Source organism: Dinoponera quadriceps, unplaced genomic scaffold (genome assembly GCF_001313825.1).
Source record: "Dinoponera quadriceps isolate SergipeBrazil2010 unplaced genomic scaffold, ASM131382v1 scaffold566, whole genome shotgun sequence".
Lineage (NCBI taxonomy): Eukaryota > Metazoa > Arthropoda > Insecta > Hymenoptera > Formicidae > Dinoponera > Dinoponera quadriceps.
The window spans coordinates 1,321,830-1,334,638 of record NW_014555972.1 but is presented as its reverse complement, the minus strand read 5'-3'; the positions used below and the strand labels follow the sequence as shown (position 1 = coordinate 1,334,638).

At 42.9% G+C, this 12,809-nt stretch overlaps 3 protein-coding genes across 5 annotated transcripts in view; 2 read left to right on the top strand and 1 right to left on the bottom strand.

The window, feature by feature from the left end:
- Positions 1-153: 153 nt before the first annotated feature.
- Positions 154-3,504, bottom strand: LOC106746328 (ubiquitin-conjugating enzyme E2-17 kDa). The gene is made up of 6 exons (XM_014622850.1): positions 3,137-3,504; positions 1,926-1,989; positions 1,515-1,546; positions 1,152-1,229; positions 951-1,056; positions 154-859 (listed from the first exon to the last, which is right to left on the bottom strand). The coding sequence occupies exons 1-6, from the start codon at positions 3,158-3,160 to the stop codon at positions 720-722; spliced, it is 444 nt and encodes a 147-aa protein (XP_014478336.1). The 5' UTR covers positions 3,161-3,504; the 3' UTR covers positions 154-719.
- Positions 3,505-4,854: 1,350 nt separating this feature from the next.
- On the top strand, positions 4,855-5,574 carry LOC106746161. Its single transcript, XM_014622414.1, has one exon. It carries the CDS (start codon positions 4,855-4,857, stop codon positions 5,572-5,574), a length of 720 nt encoding a protein of 239 aa, XP_014477900.1.
- A 534-nt stretch (positions 5,575-6,108) lies between these two features.
- LOC106746388 overlaps positions 6,109-12,809 on the top strand; it is an 83,892-nt gene continuing 77,191 nt past the window's right edge. For all 3 annotated transcript variants that reach the window (XR_001374596.1, XR_001374597.1, XM_014622959.1), the window contains exon 1: positions 6,109-6,782. Coding sequence is in view for 1 of the 3 variants with exons in the window: in XM_014622959.1 (XP_014478445.1) it covers positions 6,738-6,782 (45 nt within the window). In the remaining 2 variants the exon portion in view is untranslated. The remainder of the gene's footprint in view (positions 6,783-12,809) is intronic.

Genomic DNA, 12,809 nt, shown 5'->3' with positions numbered 1-12,809 from the left:
TGTACGGTTGTCATTTGCCGATCTCAACGATATGCATAATTATAAATTATACTACGTACACACACACAGGAACCAAAGCATAGATTTCGAGCTACTCGTAGAATTTGTTAAGACAGGTGTGAGGAATTTTAATGATTGAACAAAGCATACACGTACAGTTTCAGTAGTATTTATATATATAGCCCAGTCTTACAAAAGAGTGACCACATCGTTTCCAAGGGACGGGCAAACATTGCTCACTTGCGTTAAAAACTAACAATCGATGTGCTGTCAGTTCGAGGTTTTTCATTCCACTGAGAAAGTAGGTATCATAACGTTACAATTATTATCGTAAGCGCAATAATTGGAAATCAACCTATGAAAATTCAAATACAAATCCTACTTTCACTCTCCTATATTTTACTTCCATATTTTTATTTACGAAAATCAAAGCGGACATGTTTTGTTGTCTGATTTATATATATAATGCTGGGTGACCACCTTCAAAATTGCCTCGATTGCCGTAGTGTGGCAACGTCTTAATATTCGCGGGCTTCCCAATCCGGGGAAAGTTGAAATCGATCACGTTTGCCTGAGGATTCCTCGAGCCCGAATACTGGCTTAAGTTTAAAAGTAGACGAGCCATAGCTAATTTCAATCGGTGCTGATGCATAAGTGGCAATAGGCTGGGGCTGTTTCTTGGTGGTGTCTGGGTGTTGAGGTCAACGGAGGTTGGCGCATCACATGGCATACTTGCGCGTCCATTCACGTGCCAATTCATTGTACTTCTCCCTGTCAGTTTTGTATATCCTGGCTATCTCTGGTACCAATGGGTCATCTGGATTTGGATCGCACAGCAAGGAGCATATTGACAGTAACACTGCAACATGGTTGATAATGGTTCTTTTTGTCTGTTTGTTAAATAAATATCTCTGAACGTGTATTATCACATACAGAAAGGATGTACATACCCTTTGATATAGTGAGCGCAGGAGACCATTGCGATCTTAAAATATCCAAACAAATACTTCCATTACTGTTGATATTGGGATGATAGATTCTAGTCGTGAAAGCCACCTGTAAAGAACGGTCAGATATTAGCAGTCACAACCTTGTTCGACTTGTTTTCCGTAATATAAAATTAAAAGTTTCATTTACATAACATTACATACCTTGGGTGGTTTGAACGGGTAATCTGTGGGAAAGTGAATTGTTAGGAAAAATACTCCTCCTTGATACGGGCTATCAGGCTGAAAGAATATTTCAAGTTCCAATGTTTTAAAAGTTCTATAGTTAAATCATCTGTATGCTATTAGCATATTAATACTTGTGCTTTTAGTATTTTATATTTCTAATGCTATGTGTTTTTATCAGAATCATTTCATTCGAAGTGAATCAATAGATTATTGGATTAGTAGGAAAGTACAAAGCGCATAATAATACCAGTAAATATACATTAAAGATATTAGAAGGACTTGTATATAAAACAAACTTAGAAAGATATCACAATTTGCATAAAAATATGTATCACTTACTGGTCCCATGATAGTTGCCTGCCAATGGAATACTGAAAAAAAATATTAGGCAATACGATATTATACTAAGTTAATCATGTATCACACTTTCATATGATACATACAATTTATATAATTATGTTACTAAATCATTATACATTGGTTATTATCATCATTATTTCCCTCTACATAATTAATGAGCTCTTCAAATCAGTACATGATACAAGCTTTATATTAAGATCAAAATATTTCTATAAAAAATATCTAAAAATAATAAATATAAATAAATATCTAACAATGGAATAATGTATTCAAAATAATATACACAGTTCACAAAATCTGTCGTTGATAACTTGAAATATTAAAGTACACCACTCATATTATTCTACTCTAAATACTTTTATTTACTGTGAGAATAACCTTAATACTTACAATCGTCTCCTACAGGCCCAGCGGAGCATTGCGCTGGTGGATCTCTACCAAGGTCCTGAAGTTCCTGAAATTATAAATAGGTTAAGTAGCGTCACGCAAGAAATTTCAAAATATTACATAGCATGTAGCACGTTTCCAATTAGACAAAACATAAATACAAAATAAAGATATTATTCATCGTTTCTTAATATCCTATTGCAACATTTCCAACACACAATGCCAATATTTCTTTGTGTGACAACGTATATAAGAAACCTTCTAGATAGTTCTACAATGCATGTATGGTAGCAAATAACATATTGCTTCAAGATGTTGACTTCTTCCTGAAATGAAGCTACAAGATCTCTGATGTCCTCATCTGTATCTTCACAAGAATCAAAAACATACAAATATGAGCGATATAGTATATTGCACTACTAAAGTGTCCCGCTCAAACCAAGATCGTATCAGATAATTTTCACAAAACATTGACAAAGATGAGACACACAGATTGCCACTTTCTGTTGTATCTTGCACAGACTTATCTTTAAAAAACTGAATTTACAGCCTTCACTGCTGTATAACCATAGTACGTTCTCCGATCAATGATACAAACGACAAGTAAAATCAACGACAGTCATCCTGTGGTGACTCGCTGTGGCCAAAGTAACATATCCTATTTTTACCAATGTGCTCTGCAGTCACACAACGAGATTCTCAAAGCAAACCACTAGGAATATAGCACATAAGAGACATAGAATTGGGGGGGTACGACGTAAAGGCACAAGAGACCAGCGACGAGCACCAAACAAGAATCTACAGGCCGGCGTGCGTGCACACGTATACGGACGCGGGGCGTACGGTCGCGCGTTATTCCCGGCGATCTATCGGACCAGGTCCACACAAAATCCCGCAGGTTCTCACTGTCATCGCGGACGAGCCCGGGGTTGGAGCAGGGGCGGCGAGAGAGACTCGTTGGAGAGAGCGGCTCCGTTGGCGTTCGCGAACAGCTCGCAGGAGAGGCGTCGTACGAACGTCGCCGTTTGGCGACGGCGACAACGAAGGGAGACCGTGTTCAAGAGCCAGGCGTGATTTTCAGGCGCTCGCTCACATTGCTCCGCACACTGGCCGTGCGAGAGATCGTTATGGGCGTACGAAAGGACTCGGATACACGACGCGACGACGCCCGTTGTGCCGTGGCGTGGCACGAACGCCAGCGGGCCTCCACGTACCTTATTAATTCGCTTTAAAGCCATTTGACGAACTGTGTGTTGATATTAACTGGTCACAAACCAGACAGCGATACCCGCTAGCCGTGGATCTTTGATTAGGTATTGCAAGATGGCTGCTTTCTAAACGTAGCCTTACTGCGTTGGTCAAGCGCACTGTCAAAAAGCTCGTGGTGCGTGGTTAGGCTGGGCGACGACTTCGCGGGCGCGTGAACGGACGGCGCGGAGACTTCCTGCGGGCTGCGGACTGTCCTACGTGTTTTTATCGCGGCACTTCCCGTCGGGAGCGAAAACGTTTCCACGAGGCGGCTTGCGCTCTTCAATCGTGCAACCGGCCAACAGCCACCGCGGATTTCCTTTTATCGGCAACTAGCGGATTTTTCAGCTTATACGCGCCGCCGCCGGCAGATGACGCAGAGCGCTGTTCCGGCTGTTCCGTCTCGGCGATAAATCGCGCGCACGGTATCGCGCGCTGTACCCTCGTAGGACGAATCGAAAGTAAGATGAGCTGTCTCTCTCTTTCTCGCGTTACCCAAAACAAGGAGATTCGCGCAAGCCTCGGCGTCTCGGCACCGGGGAGAGCGTAAATAAATTTACCCGTCGATCGGGGCTATCGATTTTTAGTCACGAACATTTAAAACGCTCCGTTCCGGCGGAAGCGACCTTTTGTCCACCTCGTCATCGAACATTTCAAACAAGCTTACTCATGCGCGTGCACGCGTGGCAAATATATCACCATATTTTAATAAGACTTTCTCGTGTCTCAATGCACGTTCCGTAAGAGAACAACTTGTATACGGTGAAAGGCATTTTGTATTTGCGTTGAAGTCGGTTCTTGTTGACATTTTTGTCTCAAATTTGTGACATACATGCGTGTCAATAATTAATATATCGAGCTTGCGATATCTCAATATATTTTGCATTGAGTCGATTCAACACGCGTAAGTGTCAGCAACTTTTACACTTCAATGTCGATTAATATATTAACGTGTATTAATTTCGTGTTAATTTCCGACATATTGGCGTTTACTTTCCAACACATTCAGCTCGCATTAAATTAACAGAAAGATTTTGCGCGGACCGTTTGGGACAATTTGTTAGATTCAGCGCGAAATGTTTTACCGCGTAAGCAACGAGTGAGAATGCTCGATCAGTTATTTTTTTCAAGGGGCAGATATTTGATATTTACTTGCAATAAGAAGTGCATCAATCGTACATGAATGCGTCACTCATTACGAGATATGATATCCGTTCTGAGTCATTGCGCTATGATTTTCCCTTGTACACACGATAACCGGTTTCCTGCAACGAACGCGTTTTGAAGAAAAAGATATCCGTGCGAAAGAAAATGTTTCGCATTATCCTCGCATTCCTCTCCTCAATTCTATTAAGACGTTACGCGATTAATACTACATGTTTCAAACACTCGAGGCTGCGAGATAATGACACACCGAGTTCCTCTTCGACAAAGCTAGTCGAATGACGCAACGAGACGCGCGACGAGAGAACCCGTTACAGAAATCCCCTCGAATTGATTTTTTTATTATTATTGCACACGCATGTGTCGCTCACGTCGGAGCCGTTTCGCAGCCACCTTCGCGTCGGTCGATTTCATTTCGCTCCCGCAACATGAGGTCGAGGGATTAACGGAAACCCGGCAAAATCGACGAGTACGAGCCGACCTGCGTTCACCGGGTTCACCGTTCACAATCACGACGAACATGATGCAACGGAGATTCCAACAGTGCTCCTGCCGCGTCAAGCTCTACGCGCATCAGAAGAACAGAAAGAAGGAACATAGTAAGCGAAAACGGCAGGCCTTTGTGTACAACACGGAGGAAGAGATTTGGCACGAGCCGTACATGCATTCCCTCCGCCGGGAGTTCTCGGACGAGTCGGTTCTCTGCGACTCCAAGATCGAGTTGCCGTGGAGGGACATCGCTTTGCCAGTGGCCGGTATGAAGATTCGTCCCGACGTAGGCGCGACGGCTGACCGGGAAAGCGAAGAGGCGGAAGAGGCCGACATCGACGACGACGAGGCCGGTGTGATCGAGCAGGAAGCCTCCACGGGCACTATGAAGCTGCCGTGGCGAGATCTACTCATCACCGAGACTATGAAAGTCGCACGCGTCACGGACGACCCAGAGATCTGCGACTCCTCCGTGGAGATCCCATGGAGCGATCTACTCCTGGAGAAGCCGATGAAAATAAGGCCGCCGAGGAAAGAGGTCTGCGCGCCCGACGACGTTGAGATCCCTTGGGACAAGATTCTGGTGCCGCGTAATATCGTTATTGAATCCGACAAAAAGAAGAAACATCCTTCCTCCGAGCAGCCACCTCGCGTGCGTGTCGATGACACACCGTGCGTCCTTTGCAGCGCGAATCCTTGCTGCGCGACGGCTAACGTCAACAAAACGACTTTCTTGTCTACCTGTATGTAGACTGTATATAAACACTTATATATACTTCGCATACTTCCTGTATACAAACATTTTCTCCCGAATGGTTCACTGAGAATTGGTGAGTCTGAAAATTAACAAGCGATTTATCATCTATGGATCTCCCGTTGTACGACACATTTTCAAATTGTCGTCAAAATAACGTGTTGATATACAAATGTAACCTCCAAGCTTACCTGTGAGCTTTTCACAGAAACAAAGTATAAAAATAAGACTTGCGAAATGTAAAAAGAGCCATTCCACAACGATTCATAAATTACTTATTGTCTGTATAAATGACGTATTATGCATAGTTTATATCGTTCACGCGTAGAATATTATATTTTAAACGTAAATACGCTCACATACTCACAAATTCTAATCATACACAAATTTGGCGAATTTCGCGTCTGATTTACCGGCCGAGTGGTGGCGGCGAGCGGCGCGAAGGTGGCGCCGAGTCGCGCGCGCTTCGGTAGCTCTCGGGTCCGGTCGGTTCTTACGACTGACGGACAGTCGGCACTTGCCAGTGGACGCGAACAGTGGTGGTTCGTCGTGAGTAGACACGCGCGTGTACCCGAGAGAACGCCGTGCGCCCATGGCGAAAATGGCGTAGCAGCCAAGCTCGGGTTGGCCCTGGTCTGCCAGTCTCGCGAACAACGCGATTCCGTCGGAGCGTCAGCGCGTCGTCTTCCCTCGCGCGGACAGTCTCGGCCGAGGTGCGCCATGTTCGAATCGGGCCAACTTACACGGTGAGACTGCGTCAGGTGTATTTGTACAGTGTGTTGTACAGTCTGGTGTGCTTGAGTGAGTAGTCGCGCGAGTCGAGATAGATAAATCCCCACGTTTGACGTCTCCTCGTCACCGTCGTTCTCGTCGTCCTCGTCGTCGTACGCTCGCCGACGACGCCCGCGAACGGCCTGAACGTAGCGTCGCGTGACTTCGCGCGCGCACCTACGTGCATCCGCGGTTACGTGGATGAGCTCCGCCGCCGGCCAGGAATGGCCTTCGGAATCGCGAGGATTCGGTGATCCTGCCTGCTCGCGTGACAGCTTGACGACCTCCAGCAGCACGGCCGAGACGGAGATGGCGCCACCGGCGTTTTGACACTTGCCGAAGGACCCGTCAGCTGGACTTGATCGCCGCCCGCAGGCGTCCCGTCTATTATGAGCAGAGAATTCTACGTACCCTGCACACCTTACGCCTATCAGGTACGCTTCTTTCATCCAGTCATTGTAATGCGCGTCCGAACGGCGTCCTTGACTCGTCCCCTCGCGTACGTGTCTGGCGTTGAGGTTTCTTTTTTCGGACACCGTACGGAGATTGTTCTACGTTTCCGGCTTCTTCGCGCGAGATCTCACAGCGACGAGATACCTCGGCGAAGTCGCCTCTTAGCATCGATCGTGCACGAAGTATGGCAGGATTAGATAGAGGGAGAAAGGAAGCGAGAGAAAGACAAGAGAGTTGGTTAATCTTTCAGGGACGTTCTATGAGGGAAAACAAAGCATGATGCAAACGGTATAACAACCGTAGCGCGTTTGATCGCGGTGATAACGCGCGTTACCGACAGTTTACGACAGTGTCATTTACGATTGGTCACCGATCCCGGAACGTTTATCTTGCGTATTTCGAGAAAGCGTCAATTTCGGTCTGATAATTTCACGTACCACGAATATACAGACTCGAGGCGTTAAATATACGCTCGTCGATATAAATCGACGTCGTCCCGGTCTAATTTAGGCGTTCCCAGGTTGAAAGGATCGCGTTCAGATATTCCTGTATCGCCTTACTCGCGACTACATCCGACAGTTTGACAGTTGCGAGCGTTGGCGCGTGAAAAGTTCAGCGTAAAGTTGTTAAATATCAGGTGGTTACACAATACCGAGAGTTAACTAACAAAGAAGTTTTTAACTTTTTAACCCAGCGTTTACGATGCATGGATAGTGACTACGTACTCGTTCGATCCAGAAATATCTAAGCCGGAACTCGACGAGAGTTTTACGTCGTATTAGCTACAGTTTTAAAGACTTGGACAAAATTCGGAATCTTTTTTAATTTTCCCGCGGGTTCTCTTGGTTTCCCTCCTCGGATGAATGAAAAAATTTAGAAAAAAAAAAGCCGAATCTCTCCAATTTTCCACGGGTTTCTCCGGTTTCTTTCCGAGTAGAAATTGAAAAGGGCCGTTTTTTTTCTAAGGCTCCTAACAGTAACATGAATTTCACCACCACGATACAGTTAACAAAGGACGAAAGGCCGATACGATCGACCAATAATCGATACGAAGGTTAACAACGTTCAAATTGATAAGTGAACCTCACCCTTGACTCTCCTTTTATCGGTGATATAACGTCAGAGATAAGTAATATGGCAACTGATAGGAAAGCTTCGGAAGATCCGACTGATTCCAGACAGCGAGTGGTCGCGAACGATACACCCTCCGGTAATTTCGACCGTGGAAAACTCGACAAGCGATCTATAGTCTCCGTGATGAACCAAAAGGTGAGAATGCGACGTTTAGAGACCGTATATAGACAGACTCATTGGACATACAGTATTATATATGTATTGTGGGATACATACTTATATACCGTCTCTCCATTCTCTTTCTGTACGTTGTATGTACAAAATCACCGCAGTATCGGCACCAAACTTGGTTATCGCGTTCACTTATTGTCTTTAATATTCAGATATATATTCAGATATATATATATATATATATATATAGTTGGTATATATATAAGTATATATATATATACACCGTAGATATCTGCAGCATTGCGTGTTAAAACAGTGTAATCAAAGATAACAACCGGAGTAAGTTTTTCCGAGAAAGAGTCTACCTCTTCGGGGAATTCATAATAGTGAGGAAGTACTCGAGTTCAAAAAGATAACCTGTGCGTACTCTGCGTTATAGTTTTTCCGAGATATCCCGGCGATTTATAGTTGACGCGAGTTTTGTTTACTCGTTTCTGCAGTTTTGTCGGCCGAGATCGATCGGAAATTCTAATTAGCCCGTGCGAGAACTTATGTCGCATCCTGTTCGTTACAGTGCGTAATTACCGCTATTTTACAGTCGCGTTAATTGCGGAAATTTCGATTTTATGAATGGCCGGCAGGAGGGTGAAAGCGTATCTTGAGTGGCCGGGAAATTACCCGAGCTGGTTAATAAAACGTTAATTAAGCAACTCAATCGGTGTTACGACATGTCTGACGGGAAGGGGGAGGGACGCAATGCGTGCTTTTCGCGTGAACGAGGAAACGTCGTCTAACGAGCAGCACGCACAGATCAGATCGAAGCTGCTCAACACTTTCGGTAACCCTCTGAGACGTTTTATGAGATCGAAGAATTCCGAGGGCGAGAATCGCCACGAAGTTAGCCCGCAAGTTTCCGAAAGGATCGGAAATACCAGTAATGGTAAATACCGTACCTTGTTCGATCAAGGGGATGCCATATTTGAAAACTTTACTAATAGAATGTGTTGATTGATTTTTTTTTCTACAAAGTTTGTGTTTTATCGGTTGTACAGAATTATATATGCTTTTACACCGTGAAAGTATGTGCGAAAATAAACTGGAGCATTGTTCAATTTTATGTGACGAAAACGATTAAAAAATCCAGCATTGACACTTATAACTCAGCTAGCGTAAATATTTACCTGATACAGATGAAGAAAATATTTATATGATACAGAAATCCTACGTTTTGTACATTCCGAATGTATCGATGCTCCAATGGGAAAAATTTCAAACAAAATTTTTATATATTTCCGACTAAATTTCGAGACCTAGAGGAAGATAGAAGAAATTTATAATAAAATTTTCACACACTGGTTAGATTTTCTATTAGATATGGTAAAACAGAGTAGTGCACATTCATTACATTCACATTTATATCACATTTACATTTACGTAAGATTTATGTGTATACAGAAAAATAGTGCTGGATTCAAGTAAATAATCCAATGACTCCTTAGCAAATTTTCGCTTGAGTCGACTAAATTTCACTTGGATCAGTTAAATATTTTACTTGAATAATTTACTCGGAAAATATTTTACTCGGATCAAATAAATGTTACTTAATCGAAGTAAAAATTTGCTAAAGAGTATTGGAGTAATTATTTACTTGAATCACTGTTTTTCTGTGTGCGAGAAGTACAAAAAGAGTAGCGTGATCGTGTCAGTGTTTGTATAACATAACATTTTGAAGATCGCCTCTACGTTATCGCTTGTCAAGTTCGTCATCAACTCTGGCATCCTCTTAATTGAAGCGTCGTTGGAACGTAAACGCGAGATTCGTCTTTTCGTCGTCAGCGTCCGTACCGGACGAACAAAGTGCGGCGAAGAGCAACACCTCGGTGTATCGGGCCGAGCATCTCGTCGCGGATGCAAGGACGCGCGAATCTTACCAGGACCTCGCCAGTTATTTCTCCGAAGTCGACCCCGATGAACCTTCGACCTCCGCTGCGAACACCGAGCTCTCCGTGGGCATCTCCGATCGCGATGCAGAGAGAACGGAGCCGAGTAAGACCTCACGGAATCCAACCCCGCGCTGTCGGCTCTATTCGCGAAATAGATATAGGAGTACGCACGTTTACGTTCGTGACTCGAACGGTACCTTCGGAAGCGGGAATTTGGAATTGAAGTAAATCCCGGGATAAAATCGAATACCACAGCAAACGTTATCGCGACAGATGTGTGCATTTTTGCATTTCTTTAATTACGTACAGTCGACGTCATGTATGCTGTGTCGTTCTCTAGATTGAAAACTACACGATTTTCAGTTCTTATACTTATATACACACAACCCTAAAACCATTTCAATTAAAGCTAGTATAACCCTAACGTTATAACTGGAGTTACTTGTGCGATTTTCAACTTTATGAATTACATATAAGGTTGAAAATTGATTTTCCGTCTAGGAAACGACGCAACATACATGACGCCGACGGTGTATTGAGAAAAGGCGAATGTTACAACATTCCGGTGTTTCTTACGAATTCAATGTGCAAGTTTATTTTTTTGTAAGTCACGAGTTAGTTAATTGGGCACTGCAATGTTCCCAAAGATTACCGAGCCTTACGCTAGATCGATAAAACCTGAGATCGGATAGTCTTCGTGTTGTGCGCGAAATGCACGGAAATCGGTATTCCAATCGCGACGCCAATCGAGCGTGTTACTTCCGTTTGTTTTTTTCCGGCGTGCACGTTGCAGGCGAGAATCCGCGGAGCACAACGGTGACGTCGACGGCTTCCACATCGTCCGGGAGCGAATGGGCCGATACGGTCTCGGCTTCCATGAACACCGACGAAGTGTTGGATGCGGATTTCATGAGCGCGTTGCCGGAAGGCACCACCGTCGTCACCTTGACGTTCCCCACTCAATTAGGGTATCGTGACAAATACAACTTTTTGAAAGACAAACTCGCGAGATAATCCCCGAGATTTAATTAAGGCGAGAAGAATGATAGTTTTTTACGTACGGAAAAAAGAACTTTGTTAGTGTAATTAAATTTTCCGTTGCGCGAGAAGGGACCAGGCGGAAAATTTGGTTGCACACATTGAAAAATATATATTACATTCAAGTAAATATTATTTGTTTCAAATATTTCGTAAGTTTGTACATATCATAAATCCAGTCATAAGCATCGAATTTATTCAAAATATATTCCGGACTCTAATTAAGGTTAGTACTTCAATCAAGGACATTAAATTAAAATAAACCTCAGTTTGTGCTTATTCAATTTAACCGAGTTTAACTTTTCTTTGGTAAAGTTTAATAATGTTTTTGGAAAAGAGAATAAATTCTTCTTTTGAATACATGATAATATATTTTTCTTAAAATTGGTGATGAGCATATTATAAAACTATTAAGAAAATATTCTTTACTGAAGATATCTATTATTTAAAAGAATGAATGTAGATTTAGCAACAGAATGATATTTTTTTCCGTTTCGGAGCACATACAGAAAGATTTCTGCTTTTACTTAATCAATTGTTTTCAGTTATCTCAATCGAGTTTTAATACATACTGAGAATATGTTAGATAAATATTTCCAGTCGCGGTAATAAAGATATCATTTCTCGTCGCCAAATATTCGCCTGGTCCTTATTCGATTACACGAACTGAGATACTTTTCCGTGTGGAAATTTAGTTTCCACAGTTAAATATTTTATAATTAAATTTTCTGGCACTGTAAATACACTGGAGATGTCGAATTTAATTTCGACGCTGTAATACGTCCGTCCTTTTCACCGCCTGGGCTTTCTCTCTTCCGACTTTCGTTGTTTTTACGTAAAATCCGTTCTCTTCCTTTTTTCTTTTCCTCACTGTTCGACGCTTCAACATCGAACCTACATCTCGTAACCGAGAACGGAGATATCGGATTCGCGCATAGAGACAACGTTGTGGCGTATCGTACGACTCGAGTCCGCAAGCCCGCTCGCGTGCTAACCGCGCTAAAAATCTGTAACGGTATCGCCATTGCGGTTGGTTTACATTCGACCAGCGTCGACGACACTCGGTATGATACCACCGGAAATGGTCTCGACTGGTTGATCAGCTTGACCCTTATTAGCCCGCGCGAATGATACAGACGAATGAACACTTTCGGACGAGAGGTGTCTCGTCGTTTAGGACGAGTATGGTTGGCGTCATGTACCGCTGTACCGTTTCTTAGAGAGTTACGCGATTTTCAGCCTTACACATAACGTATAAGGTGGAAAATCGCAAAAATAACTCTAGTTATATAGCTCTAATCATAATAATTTTAACTTTTTATATGTACATGCTAAATGTGAAAGGTTAAATATAGTGTAATATTAAAAAGTTTAATCTAGGAAGTTTTAATCTAAGAAATGGCATATGTATATAACGCTGATTATACCATACTTTCAGAAACATTATCTTCTCAGCGCGTATATATTTTTTTACTCAACAAGTTCACGCTCATACCGCTCTGTAGACATTTTTCACCAAAAAATCTGAGGAATCTCGGGGGAAATTAGAATTCGCAAATCATACAAAAGACGATAAAACGAAACACTCTTTTTAGAAATCGATACAAACTTCGGGAACAACCCGGTAACAGATGCTTTTCATACGAAGCATTCGGAACGAGAATAGACTCAGCCTATAATTTCCCAAGTTTGCTCCAAATGGGAAGTCTAAAAAAAAAAAAATGGACTTCAGAAAACGATCTCGCTTCACTCTCAGTCTGTATTTCGATGCTTTTCGCACTG

Bases quoted from the DNA above. Each gene is read 5' to 3' on its own strand.
- LOC106746161 (XM_014622414.1), top strand. From the start codon at position 4,855: ATGATGCAACGGAGATTCCAACAGTGCTCCTGCCGCGTCAAGCTCTAC.
- LOC106746328 (XM_014622850.1), bottom strand. From the start codon at position 3,160: ATGGCTTTAAAGCGAATTAATAAG. The intron at 1,990-3,136 runs GTACGTGGAGGC...TTATAATTTCAG, and splicing joins CTTTAAAGCGAATTAATAAG to GAACTTCAGGACCTTGGTAG. The intron at 1,547-1,925 runs GTAAGTATTAAG...ATTTTTTTTCAG, and splicing joins TGGGCCTGTAGGAGACGATT to TATTCCATTGGCAGGCAACT.